At 37.1% G+C, this 21,822-nt stretch overlaps 1 protein-coding gene across 1 annotated transcript in view; it reads right to left on the reverse strand.

The window, feature by feature from the left end:
- Nucleotides 1–21,822, reverse strand: part of LOC126251992 (enolase-like) — a 115,238-nt gene that overhangs the window by 46,946 nt on the left and 46,470 nt on the right. Inside the window, exons 4-5 of the mRNA XM_049952772.1 lie at nucleotides 12,431–12,585; nucleotides 8,171–8,533 (exon numbers count right to left, since the gene is read on the reverse strand). Of these exons, the coding sequence (XP_049808729.1) occupies nucleotides 8,171–8,533; nucleotides 12,431–12,585 (518 nt within the window). The remainder of the gene's footprint in view (nucleotides 1–8,170; nucleotides 8,534–12,430; nucleotides 12,586–21,822) is intronic.

The raw sequence follows: 21,822 nt of genomic DNA on the forward strand, positions 1-21,822 counted from the left end.
GTGCCATTTCAGTGCAGTAATGTGTTCATTGTAAATAAGTATTATAGTAGTTGTATTATATGTTCATGAATAAATAAAAAAACTTTTTAATTTTAAATTCAGTGCATTAGTATTTGTAAAATGACTCCTTCATATAGTGTTCATTAAAAAGTGATGATCATTCCACTTGTGACCTGTGGAATGGTACATTATCTTATTTGTTTTAGTTGTAAATATTTGTCATGTATTGTTGTTTTTCTGACATGTTCCACATCCTGGAGGCCATCACAAAAGACTCCAAGGGCAATACAAGCCACAAACTGTTATGCTGAGCCATTCTCCTGCTATATAGGATTGACGAATGTTTGTAAAAGAAAATACGCAATACTACAGCAACTGATTTTCAATCTCTTAATATTTATTGCCACCAAATGTTCCCTTGTTGGTGAACAGCTTTGAAACTTTCAGGAGTCTCAATATTTGACATAATCAGTCACTTACACTGATTAACAAAAATCTACAAAGTCCACAGGTGGCAGACTAATATATTCCTTTACACAATGTTGATGGACATAATGCTTTCACATTTTAACAGTTTGGCACTAGCTAAATGAAAACTACATGATGCTTATGAATGTTATCCTTCATATTGTCCCATAGATGGTTACATTTTGGTCACAAAACACAGACCACTTACATGATATTTACGAACGTTGGAACTTTAATAGTGGCAAATATTTATTAAATTATACAAAATAGATAAATGTTTCAAAGTTTTACTGTCCTTCAGAGTATTCACCATAATTGTGTATAACCAGTTGTCAGTGATGTGGAACTCATAGGATAGCTTTAGCAGTGCCAGTTGTGTTGATAGTTCGAGAGGTGAGGTCTACTTCCCGAATCTCTGTGACATTTCTGAAACGAATGCAAACAAGTGCTTCCTTCATCTCAGGAATCAAGTTGAAAGCACAAGGGCTTAAGTCCTGGGACTGTGCATGCTGTGTTCCAAAAATGAACAGCTTAGAGAAAGAAGCAGTGGCACTTTCTGCAGGATCCGCCCATCATTTTGTAGGACAATGCCAGGTCTCGTGTGGTACTAACTTGCATCTGGTTTGGTCGATCAATGGGGCTTGATTCCTGAAATGAAGGAACCACTTTATGGAATTCATTTCATAACTGTTACAGAGATTCGTCAGGAAGTAGACCGCTCCACTCGATGTATCAACACATCTGGCACTGCTAAATGTGTCCTATGACTTCCACATTGCTGGTAAGGGGTTAATGCTGTGAAACTTTGAAACATGTGTCTTCTTTGTGTAAGTTGTAAATAAATATTTGCCACTATTAAAGTTCCAACCCTCGTACATAATGACAGCTAACATGAACTGAAAATCACATTTTCTCCCTTGAGCATAGACTATCTGAGACTTTGCACACTATACTTATTTTTATATGAGCATAATTTGGAAAATTACAATTTACTGTAATACAAGATTGTTACAGTGAAACAACTATTTTATGTTTTTGTGTGATCCAGACTTAAAAAATGCAAAAACGTGAAAAATTCTGAATCAAGGAAAATGTTATAACCCCAAAAATACGAGCAAAAGCATATGTAATTGACACATATGATTGAAAACTGTAATCCTCACCATTACATTGTACAAAATCTGTAAAAGTGAAGGAAATTAAATGTATAACACAATATTTAAACAATAATTTGAGGTAATGAATTTCATCAGTTCTTAAAAAATCACAGATGTTTAACAGCAAGTAAAACTTGGCAAAAAACTGTAGTTGGTATCTGGGTACAAGATAATTGAGCTATTTTCTGACATGCTACAACTACAAATTATATGTCAAAACACACGCTTTTGAGAGCTCTTTCCTTTGTGCTCATCCAGAAAAAAGCAAAAAATGATGAACATGGTGAATTAAACTGAAAGCTGTAAAGTATGGTTAAAACTATCGGAATCTAACACGGGGGTGTGTATGTTCCTTCTGTAGCCAATGGCAGTGCAGTATACTTTGGCGATGTGAGCGTAGTGACCTCTAGTGTATTGCATGTACACTTCCCTTGTTCACTGTGCTGAGTAGTCGAAGTGGAGCAATTTGCAGTGTTGCCAATGTGTGCCATTTGCACATATGGTACTTTTTTATACCAATGAATATGAAACAATATAACAAAAAGGACAGATGCTACTCACCGTGTAGCAGAGATGCTGAGTCACAGAAAGGCACAACAAAAAGACTATTGGAAAGTTAGCTTTCAGCCAACAAGGCTTTTATCAAAAATAGACAGCATACACACCTATATACAAACAAACGTAACTTACACACACATGACAGGCTGGCAGCTGGAGCCAGTCTAGCTGCCAAAGACTGTGATCATGTGTGTGTGAGTTGCGTTTGCATGAGTGTGTGTCTGGGTGTGTATGCTGTCTATCTTTGACAAAGGCTTTGTTGGCCAAAAGCTAACTTTCCAATTGTCTTTTTGTTATGTCTTTCTGCGGCTCAGCATCTCCGCTATATGATGAGTAACAACTGTCCTGTTCATTATATTGTTTCATTCCATCCTGGATTTTCCAATGAATGTGAAATAAAGTTACGCCTGCTGTAATTTCACTGTTTCTCTGTCACAGCAAACTATTACTTTATAACATTCTGTCTGCCATCACAATGCATTAAACACCACTGAAGACTGCAATAAAGACACACAAGCCATTGCACAATTGTTCACTGAACATGTCCTGTTAACTGAGCTGCTGAATGTAGCATATGGAGTAGCCTACGATGGCTGCAATTGGTAGAGGCATGATACATTCCAGATTCTGTTGACAGGCTCTGACCAGAAAGACTGAAAGTAAAATTAATTACGATAGTGAAGGGTATATGAGGTATAACTACTGAACTGAACCTAAGTATGCTGTTGTGTGAACCATCTGTCTTTCGTGCCACTTATGACTCGTTCAGTCTCAACACATATTAATAGGAGAAGAATGAAATTCTCACAGCGACTTTGATTTATAGCATCTGTGGCTGTTTACACTTTATAATCCAGTACTTTAGGAGTTTTGAATGTTTCATAGGGTATGTAAACTTATTATGTGTGTTAGTGTGGTGTGGTGACTGTACTGGCTGTTGGGTGACGTAACAAGTCCCCAGCCAATAAGAGCTCACTAGCTGGAAATGACTGTTCCTTGAGTCTGACCGAGCATATTCTTCGAGCCTCAGTGTTTGAATTTAAAAGGTTGATGATCAATCTTGTTGCTGAATACAGTACATTGCAAATACATGCAAAAAAATGGATTGAGTTATATGTGGCACAAGAATAGGTGGCAGCTAGGCCCCTTCATCACGTGTTGGATCTGTCCAAAACATTTTGAACACTTTCTGTTTGCATGTCCTGTTTTCCTATATTTGCCGCAGCCTAGCAGTAGCTGTATCAATACTGCCTAGTAAAGTGAATTGTTGCAAACTGTGTTGGGAACACTGAACGTGGATTTTGTCAGCATTTCCTCTCATGTCTCTCCTCTCCAAAACAGCCTACAATATTCCCTTAACTCTGCCACCACTCGCAGTGTGAACCATCTGTCTTTCGTGCCACTTATGACTCGTTCAGTCTCAACACATATTAATAGGAAGAAAACAGGATGAAGTCAAGCAAGATGTTGAGTAAGAATATAAAATCGAGGCAATCCTTACTAGGAAGAAAAATAAAATTGAGGAATTTTCAGCAATTATTTCATGGGTTTCTCATGGTGGTTATAAATTTATGGTGTACAATCATGAAAAACGTAAAATTGAAATTCCACTGCAGGTACGAATATAAAAATTAAAAGGAACAAAGGCACAATATGCAGCTAAAAGCAGAATAATTAGAAAATGGCGAAATTATTGCTAAGGTACTATGTTAAAGGAGAGCAGTTAACTTTAAAAGGGGATTACCAAATTTTACATGAAATTCTCAAAGCTAACATGTCATTTTAGAGAAAAATTTACATTTTTGGAAACTGAAAAATCAGAGCTGTCAAACTGTGGTAATGCATTTTGGATAGAAGTACATTTTAACATTCAAACATTCTAGAAAACAAAATTTCTGAATACAGATAACTTTTTAAATACAAAGTTTTCGGAAAAAGAAACAAACTTGTTAAAAGAGGGGAATGAGGGCTTTCAAATGAGCTATACCAATTAAGAGCCAAACGCCTGCTTGCTCGTTAAAAATTTCTGCTTCATGTGGTTTTCACAATAGTAAATCAATAATATTTCATTAAATCAAATATTTTAGATAAACTAACTATAAGATTGTTGTTGTTGTTGTGGTAATCAGTCAAGAGACTGGTTTAATGCAGCTCTCCATGCTACTCTATCCTGTGCAAGCTTCTTCATCTCCCAGTACTTACTGCAACCTACATCCTTCTGAATCTGCTTAGTGTATTCATCTCCTGATCTCCCTCTACGATTTTTACCCTCCATGCTGCCCTCCAATGCTAAATTTGTGATCCCTTGATGCCTCAGAACATGTCCTACCAACCGATCCCTTCTTCTTGACAAGTTGTGCCACAAACTCCTCTTCTCCCCAATTCTATTCAATACCTCCTCTTTAGTTATGGGATCTACCCATCTAATCTGCAGCATTCTTCTGTAGCACCACATTTCGAAAGATACTATTCTCTTTTTGTCCAAACTATTTATCGTCCATGTTTCACTTCCACACATGGCCACACTCCATACAAATACTTTCAGGAACGACTCGATGTTAACAAATTTCTCTTCTTCAGAAACGCTTTCCTTGTCATTGCCAGTCTACATTTTATATCCTCTCTACTTCAATCATCATCAGTTGTTTGCTCCAAAAATAGCAAAACTCATCTACTACTTTAAGTGTCTCATTTCCTAATCTAATTCCCTCAGCATCGCCCAACTTAATTTGACTAGATTCCATTACCCTTGTTTTGCTTTTGTTGATGTTCATCTTATATCTTTCTTTCAAGACACTGTCCATTCCATTCAACTGCTCTTCCAGGTCCTTTGCTGTCTCTGACAGAATTACAATGTCATCAGCAAACTTCAAAGTTTTTACTTCTTCTCCATGGATTTTAATTTCCTTTATTGCTTGTTCAATATACAGACTGAATAACAATAGGGATAGGCTACAACGCTGTCTCACTCCCTTCCCAACCACTGCTTCCCTTACATGCCCCTCGACTCTTATAACTGCCGTCTGATTTCTGTACAAACTGTACATAGCCTTTCGCTCCCTGCATTTTACCCCTGTCACCTTCAGAATTTGAAAGAGAGTATTCCAGTCAACATTGTCAAAAGCTTTCTCTAAGTCTACAAATGCTAGAAACATAGGGTTGCACTTCTTTAATCTTTCTTCTAAGACAAGTCTTAGGGTCAGTATCGCCTCACTTGTTCCAAACTGATCCTCCCCGAGGTCAGCTTCTACCAGTTTTTCCATTCGTCTGTAAAGAATTCGTGATAGTATTTTGCAACCATGACTTAATAAACTGATAGTTCGGTAATTTTCACATCTGTGAGCATCTGCTTTCTTTGGGATTGGAATTATTATAGTCTTCTTGAAGTCTGAGGGTATTTTGCCTGTCTCATACATCTTGCTCATCAGATGGTAGAGTTTTGTCAGGGCTGACTCTCCCAAGACTATCAGTAGTTCTAATGGAATGTTGTCTACTCCCAGGGCCTTGTTTCGACTTAGGTCTTTCAGGGCTATATCAAACTCTTCACGCAGTATCATATCTACATCCTCTTCAATTTCCATAATATTGTCCTCAAGTACATCACCCTTGTTCAGACCCTCTATATACTCCCACTTTTCTGTTCCCTTCTTTGCTTATGACTGATTTCCCATCTGAGCTTTTGATAATCATACAAGTGGTTCTGTTTTCCCCAAAGGTCGCTTTAATTTTCCTGTAGGCAACATCTATCTTACCCCTAGTGATATATGCCTCTACATAATTACATTCGTCCTCTAGCCATCCCTGCTTAGCCATTTTGCACCTCGAGTCGAGCTCACTTTTGAGACGTTTGTATTCCTTTTTAGCTGCTTCATTTACTGCATTTTTATATTTTCTCCTTTCATCAATTAAATTCAATACATCTTCTGTTACCCAAGTATTTCTATGAGCCCTCATATTTTTACCTACTTGAACCTCTGCTGCCTTCACTATTTTATCTCTCAAAGCTACCCATTGTTCTTCTACTGTATTTCTTTCCCCCATTCTTGTCAATTGTTCCCTAATGCTCTTCTGAAACTCTCTATAACCCCTGGTCCTTTCAGTTTATCCAGGTCCCATCTCCTTAAATTCCCACCTTTTTGCAGTTTCTTCAGTTTTAATCTACAGGTCATAGCAAATAGGTTGTGGTCAGAGTCCACATCTGCCCCTGGAAATGTCTTACAATTTAAAACGTGATTCCTAAATCTGTGTCTTGCCATTATATAATCTATCTGAAACCTTCCAGTGTCTCCAGGCTATACCATGTATACAACCTCCTTTCATGATTCTTGAACCAAGTGTTAGCTATGATTAAACAATGCTCTGTGCAAAATTCTACCAGATGGCTTCCTCTTTCATTCCTTATCCCCATTCCATATTCACCTACTACTTTTCCTTATCTTCCTTTTCCTACTATTGAATTCCAGTCACCCATCACTATTAAATTTTGGTCTCCCTTCAGTATCTGAATAATTTCTTTTATGTCTTCATACATTTCATCAATCTCTTCGTCATCTGCAGAGCTAGTTGGCATATAAACTTGTACTACTGTGATAGGCATAGGCTCCGTGTCTATCTTGGCTACAATAATGCATTCACTATGCTGTTCGTAGTGGCTTACCCGTGCTCCTATTTTTTTATTCATTATTGAACCTACTCCTGCAGTACCCCTACTTGATTTTGTATTTATAACCCTGCATTCACCTGACCAGATGTCGTCTTCCTCCTGCCACCGAACTTCACTAATTCCCACTATATCTATCTTTAACTTACCCATTTCCCTTTTTAAATTTTCTAACTTACCTGCTCAATTAAGGAATCTGACATTCCATGCTCCAATACATAGAATGCCAGTTTTCTTTCTCCTGATAACAATGCCCTCCTGAGTAGTCCCCAACGAGAGATCCGAATGGGGGACTATTTTACCTCCGGAATATTTTACCCAAGAGGACGCCATCATCATTTAACCATATAGTAAAGCTGCATGCCCTCAGGAAAAATTATGGGCGTAATTTCCTCTTGCTTTCAGCCGTTTACAGTACCAGCACAGCAAGGCCGTTTTGGTTTATGTTACAAGGCCAGATCAGTCAATCATCCGACTGTTGCCCCTGCAACTACGGAAAAGGCTGCTGCCCCTCTTCAGGAACCACAAGTTTGTCTGGCCTCTCAACAGAATACCTCTCTGTTGTGGTTGCATCTAGGCATGGCTATCTGTATCGCTGAGGCACACAAGCCTCCCCACCAATGGCAAGGTCCGTGGTTCATGGGGGGAGGGGGGGGGGACTATTAGATTATCATTGTAATTATTGTAACGTGTATGTACTGTGTATGTTTTGTTAGCAACCTGAGATGAAATGAGGGAGTGTTATAAGAACGAACTGGATAGTCACTCCTTGCTGTTTCACAGCTCATTAAAACATTTCTTTGATAACTTTGGTTTATGATCTAAATCTAGAATGGATTATGACTGACTATAATGTATTAATTGAATTAAGAGAATGAAATTTTAGTTTCACAATTACAGGTCATTTTCCTCTTTTAAAACATGATGCTGCACAGAAAAGCAGCTCATATTCTGCACACAAATAACATGTCTCTTTTCAAAGGCCTTTCTTGTATGGCTGGCAAAAATTCTGGAAAATATCTGGCAGTAATATAAAACACTTTCACTATTCAAGATAGACATCCAATTGATGACCTTCATTGTGGAGAGGATATGGGCAACTATTCTCCAAGACTAATCATGAATTCTACTCTGCTTTTTTCATTACAATATTTTTTGTACAGTGTGTATGCATTGAAGCATGTTTCTTATTGGTTTATCCCTCAGCCCTTTTTTTCAGAGACTAGTAAACAGTTATTGTGCATCTTACATTAATATGGTCAATATCTCTAAATTATGTACAGATACCTTAAAAAGATTTTATTTATGATAATACAGTAAAGCTTACTTATAAAACTCTGATGCAGCAACATCCATTCCAATTTCCACAAGTCCAGTATATCCAGCTTTTGTAATAGCCTCTGATATAAGAGACAGAGCCTCCTTATTGTTCTGTATATTTGGTGCAAATCCTCCTTCATCCCCTACAGCAGTAGCATCAAGGCCAAAGCGACTCTTTATCACACTTTTTAAGTTATGATAAACTTCACTACCAATTTTCATGGCTTCTGTGAAGTTTTTTGCTCCAGTTGGTAATATCATAAATTCCTGCATTGCTAACTTGTTACCAGCATGACTTCCTCCATTAATCACATTAAAAGCTGGCACAGGCAGTATGATGTTAGAATTCCCTGCCAGATCTGCAATGTGCCTGTAATATCAGAAACAGATATATTCTAATTATATTCTTTCATTCCAGAAGAAAAAGTTATTTAACTCACATTTTATTTAAATGAAACAACAAGTTTACTGTTACCAATCAACGGTGACTGGTAACAGTAAACTTGTTTCATTTAATGTCAGTAACAGTCATGGTAAAGCCTAACCTAAAAATGTTCGCATTTAAAGTCACATTTGATTTCCTACTGGAAATAGTGAATGAGCGCCCCCCCCCCCCCCCCCCCACACACACACACACTGTTTCTATCACAAAAGAATTTATGAAATACAGTATTTCACTGAACTTGTTAAAGCTACTATCCTTTTCATATTGTTGTTATTCAATTGTGGTCTTTGCTTTGTTTAAATAATAATTCAGCTAATTTAAAATAATTAAGCACAGAGCATGTTTATCACCATTTATTACCATATCTACATCGTTCGCTAGTCAAAAATGGATAGACTGTGTCAGTGTTAAAAAATTAAGATTGCACAAGCATTATAATATGAAAAAAAATTAGCATAAGTATGAATAATAATACAGAACAAATTTGCATAAGTACAGCATAACACATAATGGCATACAGAGTGAGAAATTTTTTAAAAGTACATGTTCACTTCATTTCATATAGCAGTGAATTGTTTAGGGAGTTCAATTTGCTGTTTGACTGTCAAAGAACTCTTTTAAAATGTACAGTGTTTTTTGTAGTACATTTTGTGACATCTGTCCTTGAAATTTCACCACCTCCAATGACTGAATTTTAGTATATAGATGGTTTGAGACTTAATTTTAACAGCTACTGCTGGACAACTGTCCTGTGTCATGCATCATGCAAAGTATCTACTTGTTCTTGAGCCTTACTGACACCAATGCATTTTAAGCACAGAACTGTGTCTTCTGTGAACTGCAAGTCCTGCCCATGAGAGCTTAAATCATTTATAAATATTAGGAATAGGAAGGGGGCCATTACTGATCCCCATGGCACACTGTATTCCGACTTCACTTCTTGTGATAGTGCTCCTTCAACTGATGCAATCTGTCTTCTGTTTTCCAAATAAGATTTGAAGGTTGCCTGAACAGTACCACCCAATTCCATATTTACTGAGCTTGTTTAGGAGTACCTCATGAGGAATGCAGTGAAACGCCGTAGGAAGGCCACAAAGGGTCAGTGCTATAGAGTCTTCATTCTCAAAACTATGCTTTCTTCTAGTAACCAGACCTACTGCTGCTGCTGTTGTAGATTTGCCTTTCCAGAGTCCATGCTGTGCATATGTGAAGAGTAATTTGATATTTGGACTTTCACAGTAGTCTCAATGGCTTTAGCAAGAACCAAAATAATTGAGATTGGTCTGAAGCTTGCTGCCATGGCTGGGTATTCATTTTTAAAAACCAGTACTGTCCATGCAAGTTTTAGAGAGTCTGGAAAGACACCAGCAGTAAAACACTTATTAATTACCACAGTTTATGGCTCAGCAATTTCATACATGATTTCCTTGAGGACATTAGTGGACATCCCATGTATATCTTGATTATCAGAAGGTCCATAAGATTTTACAATCTTTATTATATCATTTTTTGTAATTCTCTCCAGTTTATCATGGTGCATCATTTGTCATTTATTATGGCAGCTGCAGGGTCTACACTAAGGTCTGGGATTGAATTTACCATGTTTTCCACAATGTCTATTAAATAACTATTAAAGTCATCTGGACTATACAAGTTTAAGGGACATAGGATACTCCAATACCACTGACGTGCACAAGGAGCAAGGGGTATATAAGAAATAACAGTCTTTGAAATTATGATCTGTGTAATGAAAAGATTATGTGTACTTTTAATTATGTGACAAAATAACTGTTCAAAATAATTAACAATTTATGCAATGTCCCGAATCTCTATAGTCAAAATGATACAGATGACAGTTTGCAGGCCATCAACAGCAGAACTCTTTGACTTCATCAGACAAAGATATAAAATACTAATAAAGCTTATTAGACAAAAATGGGGTGTCATTTTAAGTGGTGATTTCAAAATAGATTTCATTTCCAGCAAGAATATTATGACAAAGTAGAACTGCAACTGATAATTTATTTCTAAATCCATTTATCTTTCATGAAGAAGATGAGAGCCTCATAAAGAATTGTTTGTCTGCAGAAATAAAATGTCCCAACTGATCTGGTTTAGCTAAAAAAGTGAGAAGTACACACTCACAGAATCATAAATGGCAACTCAGTCACAGCATTCATAGATGGGTGAACAATGAGTAGAAATTTTCCTAGAGGTCACAGCAGGAGATGAATTCTTTCTTAAAATTGTTCTTTCAACATTATGAGGCCAATGTTCCTCTGTAGTTGTTTAGGTACAAAACCAAAGAAGCTGAGAAAAAGGGTTGCTAACATCTGGGATCAAAGAACCTCTTGCCAGGATGAGAGAGCATTATGCAAAGCAGAGATTTAGCTCTAATCAAAACCTAACTGTGATTTACAAAGTCACAGTACAAGACACAAAAATAATTTTCATGTGTAGGGTACAGAATGGTTGTATGTATTCCCGTGAGAAAGTACTCAAAAAATTTCTAATTAATGTAAAGTAAAAAATTGGGAATTCCAACTCATTCAAAAGAAAATTAAAAATGTTCACCATAAGCAACTAATTATATAAATTATCTGAATACATAGATTTGAGGATTGAAAAGTTCTGTTATCTGCATGTCAGATATCAGTGTTGTAAAGCTTCATGACAACTAATGTACTGTAAATAGGACTCAATAAATACTGATGCAGGTAAACTTTGCTTTGAAAAATACCATTGCAATCAAGTATATACTAAGCTGCCAATAGCAGACAAACAGCAGCTGTACAGTATAACTGAGGAGATTGCAGCTTTTTACAAAGTAGCAGTTTTCTTCCTAAATTCCTTCTTTAAATAAGGATGTTTTAACGATTAATAGCACTTAGCAGTATAGTGATAATTTGCTGTTAATACAGTATATAGATTAAGTTTCTATGATTTCACTATCTTTTTTAAATGAATAAGTTGACTTATTCTACAATACTGACAGTTCTTATCCTTTACTATAACTGCAGAACACAATGGATAAATAACAATGTGTCTCTTCATATGAGGATAATACTAGCTGCTGGAAGTCTGCTGTGTGCATGTGTTTTGTGATACATATTCTGTAGTTTAAAGGCAACCATTCTTCTTCAAACTAGTAAGCTATGTTATTAATTACCTGCATGTGTCGAGGGATCACTGTTAGACATTGTAAATTGCAATGCTACTTGTCTTTGTGACATCTGATATCTAATGTGGATAAGTTTTAGTATTCTGATGTTGCCAGAGATGTTCCTTAACTGGTGGAGATGTTCCTAAGTAGGCACCTATTGACGTGATTTATCTTTAACAGGCTATTTTTCCTACCAATGACAAAAGATATTTGATTACACATGCCCAACAACCCACTCCATAAGTTTTAAAAATCAGTTAACCCAGGCTCCCCTTCTCAGTTCTGTTCAGGTGCAGTACATACTTTTCCAAACCCATCATACTCAATGCCAGCCATTACAGCTTTGGTTTTGTGAAAAATGTCAAATTACAAAAATTTTCTGTTTGTATACCAAACATAACATCATGATCTGAATACAGAACATTTTTAGCTAAACACTTGTTGTTTTCATTTGTTCTGCACATATACGAGTGCTTTGTACAGGAGAAACTAAGTTAAAAATAAAAGTTAAAAATAATCCTCTAACCAAAAAATTGACAAATGTTATATGGTAAATACCTCTGTAAATTACATAAGTCACATCATTTAAGTAAAGGTAAGCATTCACTGTTAATTCCACCACCAGTTGCTTTCAGTACCATAGTGAAAGCGCATTTTACCTGTAGAGAGGTACACCCTTCTTGGCTGCTCCTGCTTTGCACACAGCAAGTGAAACCCCCAGGATAGCATTGGCTCCTAACTTTTCCTTATTTTCTGTTCCATCCAATTTAATCATAAATTCATCAATGTCCTCTTGCTGAGTTGCTTCAAGGTCCTGGGGAAAAAATATTCAGAAACTGTGATTGGACCAGTCAAAAATATTTGGTCTGTGCATTATTTTATAACAAGTTGTTAACATTAACAATTCTTAATAAATCAACATTGCAAAAGCTGAACTGACATAATGGTCATAGTAATCACTGATCCCTTTTTGTGTTGTGAGAGTCATGGACCAGGATTAGTCCCTTCGCTCATTTATAACAGCAGAGGTGTACACTTCTGAATTCCTACAATTTGTCATCTGTTCCACAAATGTGCCATTTCCAGAATATTTACAAATGAATTGCAGTTGAACACTCAAAGTGCTGTCTTGTGTTTTGTGTCCAACATCTTGAGACCAAGATGGGTTCTACAATTCAACATAAGGACAGGGGGGATCCAATCATAGCTGTATATTCTGTAGTACAGTAGTATTAAGATAATCTTCAATCCCGCATTTTATGGGTAAACTTTATGAAGATGGTCAGAAATATGTTCCAAGGGCAGTAAACCCACTTGAAGTTAGAGATAAAAGGTCTTTGACAGTTTCCACCAGTAAACACCCAATTCTTTGAGACTCTAACTCCAATGTATAAAACAGCTTCAAACACCTGATTACTTTACAAACGAGTTAATGTGTTAAAAATTTGATTTTGAGCACATAAGCCAGAAAAAGTTTGGAAAAGATTTGGCAGTGTATTCAACTTTTGCTGAAAGTTTCCAAGAGTTCTCATTACAAAAGACTGGATGAATATAATCTCGATAATTTGCACTCCATTTTAAGCAAAAGCTAGTTTCTCACACATCTAAATGTTAATGAAGTCATATCTCTGAATATATAGTCTCATATAATGACACAAATTTGCAGGTATAGTCAATGATTTACGTAGATACTGTTAGCAATGTGAGTTACAAATGGAGTCAGTAGTAAAGAAGTAATAAATTAAAACCTAATGCATGATACTGAAGTTTTACTGTATACCAGTTTAAGCAGAAGCTAGTTTTTCACTCAACTAAATGACTGTGATGACGTATCTACAGAACTATGTGTTGCACAATCTTGCAAGTATATCCAATGGTATATGTGGATACTGTCTGCTAACTGTGTTTCAAATAGAGTCAGCAGTAAAGCATAATAAATTAAAATATCATGCCTGACTCTGAAGTTTTACTGCATGAACACCAAAAATCTACTAAGTGATAAACTTTTTGCTTCCAATCATTTTGTGTGGCATTTATATTAGATTACATTTACTTTCATTCCAATTGATCCATTGTGAGGAGGTCCTCCAGGATGTGGAACATAAAAAAAAAAACAATAATACATGACAAATATTTACATCTAAAACAAATAAGCTAATGTACCTTCCACAGGTCCCAAGTGGAATGATCGTCATTTTTTAAATCAAAACTATATGAAAGAATCATTTTACAAACACTAATGCACTGAATTTAAAATAAATATATGGTTATTTTTTATTTATGAGGTAATATACATGTAATAGAACTACTGCAATACTTATTTACAATGAACACATTACTGCACTGAAATGGTGCAGAAGTTAGATTGTACTTACACACACACACACACACACACACACATTTACAATGAACACATTACTGCACTGAAATGGTGCAAAAGTTATATTGTATATACACACACACCCACACACACACAAATCAGTTGGTCCTACTGAGAAATTCATCAACGGAGTAGAAGGAGTTGGCCACCAACAAATCCTTTAGGCTTCTCTTAAACTGAATTTCAGTGGTTGTTAAGCTATTTATAGCTGCTGGAAAGATATTGAAAATGTGTGTTCCTGAACAATGCACATAATTTACAAGAGTAAGTGACTTTAAATCCTTGGAAGATTATTCTTATTTCTAGTATTGATCCCATGAATGGAGCTGTCGGTTTGAAAAAGTGATATATTTTTAATGACAAATTTCATTAAGGAATAAATATATTGGGAAGCAGTAGCTAGTATCCCTAGTTCCCTAAACACGTTTCTGCAGGACGTTCTTGAGTTCACACCATATATAACTCTTACTGCACGTTTTAGTGCCTGGAAAACTTTAGCTTGACATGATGAATTACCCCAAAAAATAATCCCATATGACATTATGGAAGGAAAGTAAGCGCAGTACGCCAGCCTTTTCATTTTTGTATCCCCTATGTCTGACACAATTCGCATTGCAAGCAGAGATTTGTTAAGACACTTTGGCAGTTCTGTGGTGTGCTCCTCCCAGTTGAATTTATTATCAAGCTGCATTCCCAAGCATTTAACACTGACCACTTCTTCTATCTGCTTGTCATTGTATGTTAGCCATATACTCGGGGGACACCCCTTACAAGTTCTGAACTGCATGTAGTGTGTTTTCTCAAAGTTTAGTGACAAGGAATTGGCTAGGAACCAGTGATTAACATCCAAAAATATTTTATTAGACGATCTTTCTAAGACTACACTTGATTTGCTATTAATTATTGCAATGTTTGTATCATCAGCAAACAAAACGAACTTGGCATCTGATAATGTGATTGATGAAAGGTCATTGATATACACAAGAAAAAGTAAGGGCCCTAAAATGGAACCTTGTGGGACCCCACATGTAATTAGTTCCCAGTTGGATGATGCCTGATAGCCTAATATTTATTCAAAGTGTACCATTACCGGTTTCGAATTGTTGTGATTCATCCTCAGATGGTTTACATGCTTTCTTTATGACATGTGGTGTGTTTTTTACAGATTAAACCATCTGAGGATGAATCACAATGATTCGAAACTGGTAATGGTACCCTTTGAATAAAGGAACTGAAAGTAAATTTGTGGCTCGTTGCTGTCCCAACACCATTAACATTTGTCTTCAAACTACGGCCACGGTCTCAATCATGTCATCATATGACAAAATTGCACAGAGTTGAAATACCTGCTGATTGTTGAAAATTCTTAACCAATAACTGTTTATGCTGATGTAGTAAGCTAGAGTTTTGTTTTTTGGTTTCTTTCTCAAACTGAAGGTTTGTCTCAGTCCTAACCTCTCTTAAAATTGGGTTTCTTTCTGTCCTCCCTACCCAAAAATGGGTCTTTTCTGAACCCTATAACCACTGGTATTTTATAACTCATTACAGTGCCTCCCCCCTTTAACTTTCCTGCTATTTTCCCAGCCAGTTTACCCTTCCCTTTCCTGTTGAGGTGAAGGCCATGCCTAGTATAATCCCACCTATTGAGAGAATCAACAGGAACCACACCAATGTGTGACCCTGCACCCGACATAAGCAGCCATTCCAACTTCAAATTAACTCTCTTGACAGAAGAGTTCAAATGAGCCCAGTCATGGGGCCCAAGAACAGATACAAACTCATCACTAGTATGCTTCAATGCTGACACAATCTTTGCCAGGTCACACTCTATACTGTACCCCAGATCTCTATCAATACTATTACTTGGCCCACCCACTATAACCACAGTGTCTTCCTTAGTGAAATCTTTGCAAAGTGATCCTACATCCTCTGTCACCTGCTCCAGACCAGCACTAGGTTTAAAAAAATTGGTGACCTGGTATTCTGGTCCTAGTTCATCCTGCAAAAGTTGGCCAACACCTCTTCCATGGAAATTGCCTAACAACAACACTATCTTTCTCTTTACTGATTCCCCTAAATTCTTACTTTTCAATTTGCTGCTGAAAGTTTGTTGTGCCCTGCCTACACCTGCAACAGCTTGAGGCTCACCAGCTTCTAACTGAAGCAACTGCTCAAATCTATTTTCCACATTCACCACGAAGCTGTCAGACAAAGTTCTAGGCCTGTTCCTCCTGTTGCCTGTTGCCACTTCCCACCTCTCTTTACCCTTCTCTCCCCTTAACCTGTCAAGATATCCCTTGGCCTTGTCTAACTCAGCCTGAAGGGTGGCAATTTTCCCCTCCTGTTCTAGTATCTTCCTATCTCTACTACGTATCCTACAAAACCACTGATGAGTCTCATTTACTTCCCCTATTCCCATGCCACTACAGTCACCCACATGGAAAAAACTACAGCACTCATCACACCAAAGCCCCGACCTAACAATTCTACAGCAAGTCAAGCACTATTTATTCATGATAAATGTAATAGTTTATTAAGAATAAGTCAGTTAAATTACATAAAATAGAAAGAAACATTCCACATGGGAAAAATATATTAAAAACAGAGATTCCATGACTTACCAAACGGGAAAGCGCTGGTAGATAGGCACAATAAAAAACACACAAACACACACACAAAATTTCGAGCTTTCGCAACCCCCGGTTGCTTCGTCAGGAAAGAGGGAAGGAGAGGGAAAGATGAAAGGATGTGGGTTTTAAGGGAGAGGGTAAGGAGTCATTCCAATCCCGGGAGCGGAAAGACTTACCTTAGGGGGAAAAAAAGGACAGGTATACACTCGCACACACACACCTATCCATCCACACATATACAGACACAAGCAGAGATTTGTAAAGGCAAAGATGTCAGTCGAGGCAGAAGTACAGAGGCAAAGATGTTGTTGAAAGACAGGTGAGATATGAGTGGCGGCAACTTGAAATTAGCGGAGGCTTGTGTCTGTATATGTGTGGATGGATAGGTGTGTGTGTGCGAGTGTATACCTGTCCTTTTTTTCCCCCTAAGGTAAGTCTTTCCGCTCCCGGGATTGGAATGACTCCTTACCCTCTCCCTTAAAACCCACATCCTTTCATCTTTCCCTCTCCTTCCCTCTTTCCTGACGAAGCAACTGGGGGTTGCGAAAGCTCGAAATTTTGTGTGTGTGTTTGTGTGTTTTTTATTGTGCCTATCTATCAGCGCTTTCCCGTTTGGTAAGTCATGGAATCTCAGTTAAATTACAGATAAACACAAAAATATGTTCCACAAATTTGGCCTATATGCAACTGTGTGCAAAAAAAAAACAACAGTGCAAAGTTTCTGAAAAGAGCAAAGAACAACTAAACGAAATTCTATGATTTGCTGTGGAAAAACGTAAACAGAAAATACGACTGTACGATCTTTTTAAGTTTTCTGCTACATTACGTAAAGAAAAATGAAACCATTAATGGTACACTTAAAAGGCACACTAATACAACTATTTACCATGTAATCAGTACTAAACTATATGTCTTTATAATCTAAAATGACTTATCTTTAACAGAACACCAAAACTCACACTAGTCGCCTGGCTGCAGGGCTGCCAACGAGAAAGTTTTGCTAAGGTTAGAAATCAAGTGTGAATTTGGTGGTAGTTGCTAAGTGCTCTCATTCTCAAATACTGAATGAATTAAGTCCAGGTATCGGCACATCGTCAGTTATGCTGCCTCAAGACAAAAACTCACAGTTTAAACAGTAATAATGTGTCTTATTGTGTTAAAATTTTAATACAAGAATATACTTCTTAATGAGTAAATTATGGCAGCTTTTTAAATTTGATCAACAATTATGCAAAATAATGAAAATAAAATTTTTGTTGCTCCTGGAAGCTATAAGATAAGAAACTTGCAACTGGTACCAGGTCCTGGGCTCTGGGACAGTGGCTTAGTAATATAGATGATTGGAAGCACAGTTGAGGACACACTTGTGTGTAATAGTATTGTAGCTCCACATTCAAAGAGGACAGTGAGCTGGAGCACTGTCATGTAGTAGCCACATTACCCTTCATACCACCAAAGGCACATCTTCCATCAGCAGAGGCAGGGTCACTGAGTCACGCCAGCATATCTTTGGGAATTGATATTGGAGAGGTCTGCCATGAGAGCATTGTGCTGCTTTTTGTCTCTAGTTGAGGTGGATAGGAAGCATTACTGGCTGGTGTGGTATCACAGTCACAAGTCAGCCTACAAATGAGGAAGGGGAAACAAGAAGGAGTGCTTTGGGTAGCAGCCAGCCTGTCAAATTGTGTTCTTGCTGATTGCTTGTAAATGTCTTCCATAACTCACAAGGAAAAGGCACCACTGATTCCAAAGGGGATGCTATCATAAATTTAAATATTTGTCATTACATTTTGGATTTCAATATCAGTCATTAGTGCTAAGTTTATCACCTTTTTTGAATCATTGTGCCTTAATAATGCATGTATGTTTGTCATAATTATTATTAAAATAATGGGGATGATATATTACAGTCATACATTATCCTAATCAGTTGTAAGGTCAAATATTTGTTGTATTACAGCCAAATGTGATCAAATATATTTTGAGATAAAACTGTTGTGATGCACCAGGGTGAATCGCTCTTAAAATGTGTAGTTCAGATTCGGTTTCTATTAATAAATTATGAATAGGGATTTGTCAAGTAAAACTCTGCAGGAAGTGCAGATATGTCTCATCTGTGAGACATTGTGGAAGGATGACTGGTGCAACAAGGCAGTTTCCAATAACTCCTGTCCACACATTGAGGCCAAACTGGTACTGACGGTTTGCTGCCACCATGTCATGGGGATTTTCCGTAGACTACAGGTCGGTGTTGTGAAGGCTGATGATACCACCCCTCGTAAAGGTAACTTCATCTGTGGATAGAATGGATGACAGAAATCCCAGCATGATGGGGGCCTGTGTGACATAACTGTTTCCACAGAGCAAGGCCTGTACATGTTACAAGTGATACAGAAAGTGGCAGTTGTCATGGAGAATGTACTACACAGTTGCCTGGTTTACCCTATGCTGGTAGGCCAGCTACCTGTTGTTGATACTGGGGTCACTGTCAAAGATACTTTACTCTCATCCTTCAACTTGGTATACCTATCTGGAAATGTCTTTCCAACCATATGACCTTTCTGCTCCTTTTTCTCTCAGGGACCTTTTCCTGCACATTGACCCCCCACTCCTCCCCACCTTCAGCAAATTACTCTGTATAATCTTTCACAATTTTAGCATGTCTCAATTGGTTAAAACTGCAGCTAGGACGACTAAAAATCTCAGTACTGGTGGTCAAATACTTGAGAATAAATGTACAGGGTGAAACAAAATGGTACTTAAAGTTATCAAAGGATTTTATGGCGTGCATTCAAGAACAAACTGAGGATAGGAAACCCCCTCTGGAAGTACCACTTACAGGTCACCGAAGTTAAAAGGGTTCAACATCTAATGCTAGCCCACACCTTTGGCAAAATATGTATGTACATTGATGGACAACAAGCGAAGCTCCTCACAATGGGCCTGACAGCATCCAGGACATTTGGTGACATATAATGTGGCCTGCCCATTATAACAACACTGTGTAGAGCATGTAACCAATGGGTGGCCTAGCAGTGGCACTGGCCTCTGAAATTTTGATGTTTTGTAGTATTGTTGGGTGAGATTTTAAGAGAGAATTCCCTATTCTCAATTTGTTCTGCAGACACACTCTACAACATCTCATTGAAGTATGTCAGTATTATTTTGTAACACCTGTAAACAGGTTGTGTATCTCTGAAAGATATTGAACATTCAAGTCATTACAACAAAAAATAAAAGTTGGTTTGTAAAAGCCCACCTAACCATAAGCCTGAAAAAACACATTTTTCAAAACCCAAAAAGTAGGTTTTTTCTTGTTTGTTGTGAAACCAGAGGCTTAAGCACATATTACAAGAAAAAAACAATTACAACCCTCATCATAAGTCATGCATCTACTGACCTGGTTAAAAACCACCTCTACACTTTCCCATCCAAGTTGTTTGTGCATGTTTTCTTATGTCATCTACACATCTTTCATTACCTCATCTTCCTAGACTTTTCTCACCACTTGGAATCCAGCAAAGAACTACTATGGCTCACCTATCATCCATTCACTTGGTTGCTTCACTACTTCCTATCATCTGTTTATTTCTTTACACCCAGTCTAATTATGCCTTCATCTTGTGTGTACCCTGGCCTTGATCCACTAGTTTGTTTTCATGTCTCACTTAATAATTCCCAACATAGCTTACTAACAACACTTAGTTTTTAATGTTTCAAATTAAAAGTTAATGTCTCAATATCGTAAGTCAAAAGAGGCAATAAACACTGCCTGCAAACTTTCAGTCTCATACTCATAAGAAGCGTATTTTAGAAAACTTAGTTTAATTTGCCAAAAGCACTCCAGGAGAATTCTTCACTTTGGTTCTCTTAGTGCCCAATCAGTTGTTGTCTTCAATCAACAGAAATTCATCAACTGATTGTATCATGGCACAGCTAATCTGTAGAGTTACATCTTTCATGGGTTAGCTGTATGTTATTTAGTTTCACTGTAATTCATTTTCAGGACAGGCTTCAAACTTTCTCTATTAAGTGCTTCCATTAGTTGCTGAAGTTTATTTACACTAAAAGCAAACAGTACAATGCCATCAACAAAATGAAAGCAGACAGTCATGTTCCTTCATCTTTTTTTCTAGTTTAGGGATCAGAAAACTCCCTCTAGGATGATTAACAATAGTTTTGGTGAAAGAATCTCCTAACCCCTCTCAATTCTGAAATCCTGCCTAACCTAATGAAGTCTTTGGAAGCTGCTGATGAATATGTTCTTCAGTATACAAATAATGTGAATCCTCGTCTTGTTTCACAAGAGCTGGAAATACAGAGTTTGTTGAGTCAAAAGCTTTCTTAAAATCTATGAATTCCAGAGAAAATGGTATTTCAAACTTGGTGCTCTATTTATAATCCATTCATATATTATAAATGGCCCACTGTGCTATATATTTGTAAAGGCTAATTCTTCCTTTCTCAGATTAAAATCCAATCATTTTGCTATGTAAATGGTGATAATTTGAAAGGTCCTCTGACAAGCATATGTCATTCATATATCTTTAATAAAGTTTACAGAGAAACATAATGAAAACTCTTATTAAAGTGATCTAGAACACATTTCTTGGTTGCAACATCCAGATTTCTTGTAGTAACAATCTTGTTCACATAATCAGTTTCCTCAAATAAAAAGATCATTTTGTGGCAGGCGTTTTCAGAATGACAACAAGGTGATTTTTGAGGTGGAATGTTTTCTGAACAACTTAAATGCAGTCTTCTACAGCCAAGTCCTCTATCATTGGGGAAAATGTGTTGCATTGAAGGATGAATATATAGAGAAAGACTAACATCATCACCTAGATCATCACCTGATTTTGTGGTTACAACTTGATGTTTTCAAGGCGATAATTAAAACTTTATGACTACCCCTCATATTGGAAAAAAGGTTTATGATTAAAAAAAAACTTCACAAACTATGCAGATTGGCCTGGGGAGAAACCTTTTTGGACAGTTATATTACAAAGTATAAATTTATCAAGACTGTGTAGCAAATGAT

The sequence above is a fragment of the Schistocerca nitens genome, chromosome 4 (assembly GCF_023898315.1).
Source record: "Schistocerca nitens isolate TAMUIC-IGC-003100 chromosome 4, iqSchNite1.1, whole genome shotgun sequence".
Taxonomy (NCBI): Eukaryota; Metazoa; Arthropoda; class Insecta; order Orthoptera; family Acrididae; genus Schistocerca; species Schistocerca nitens.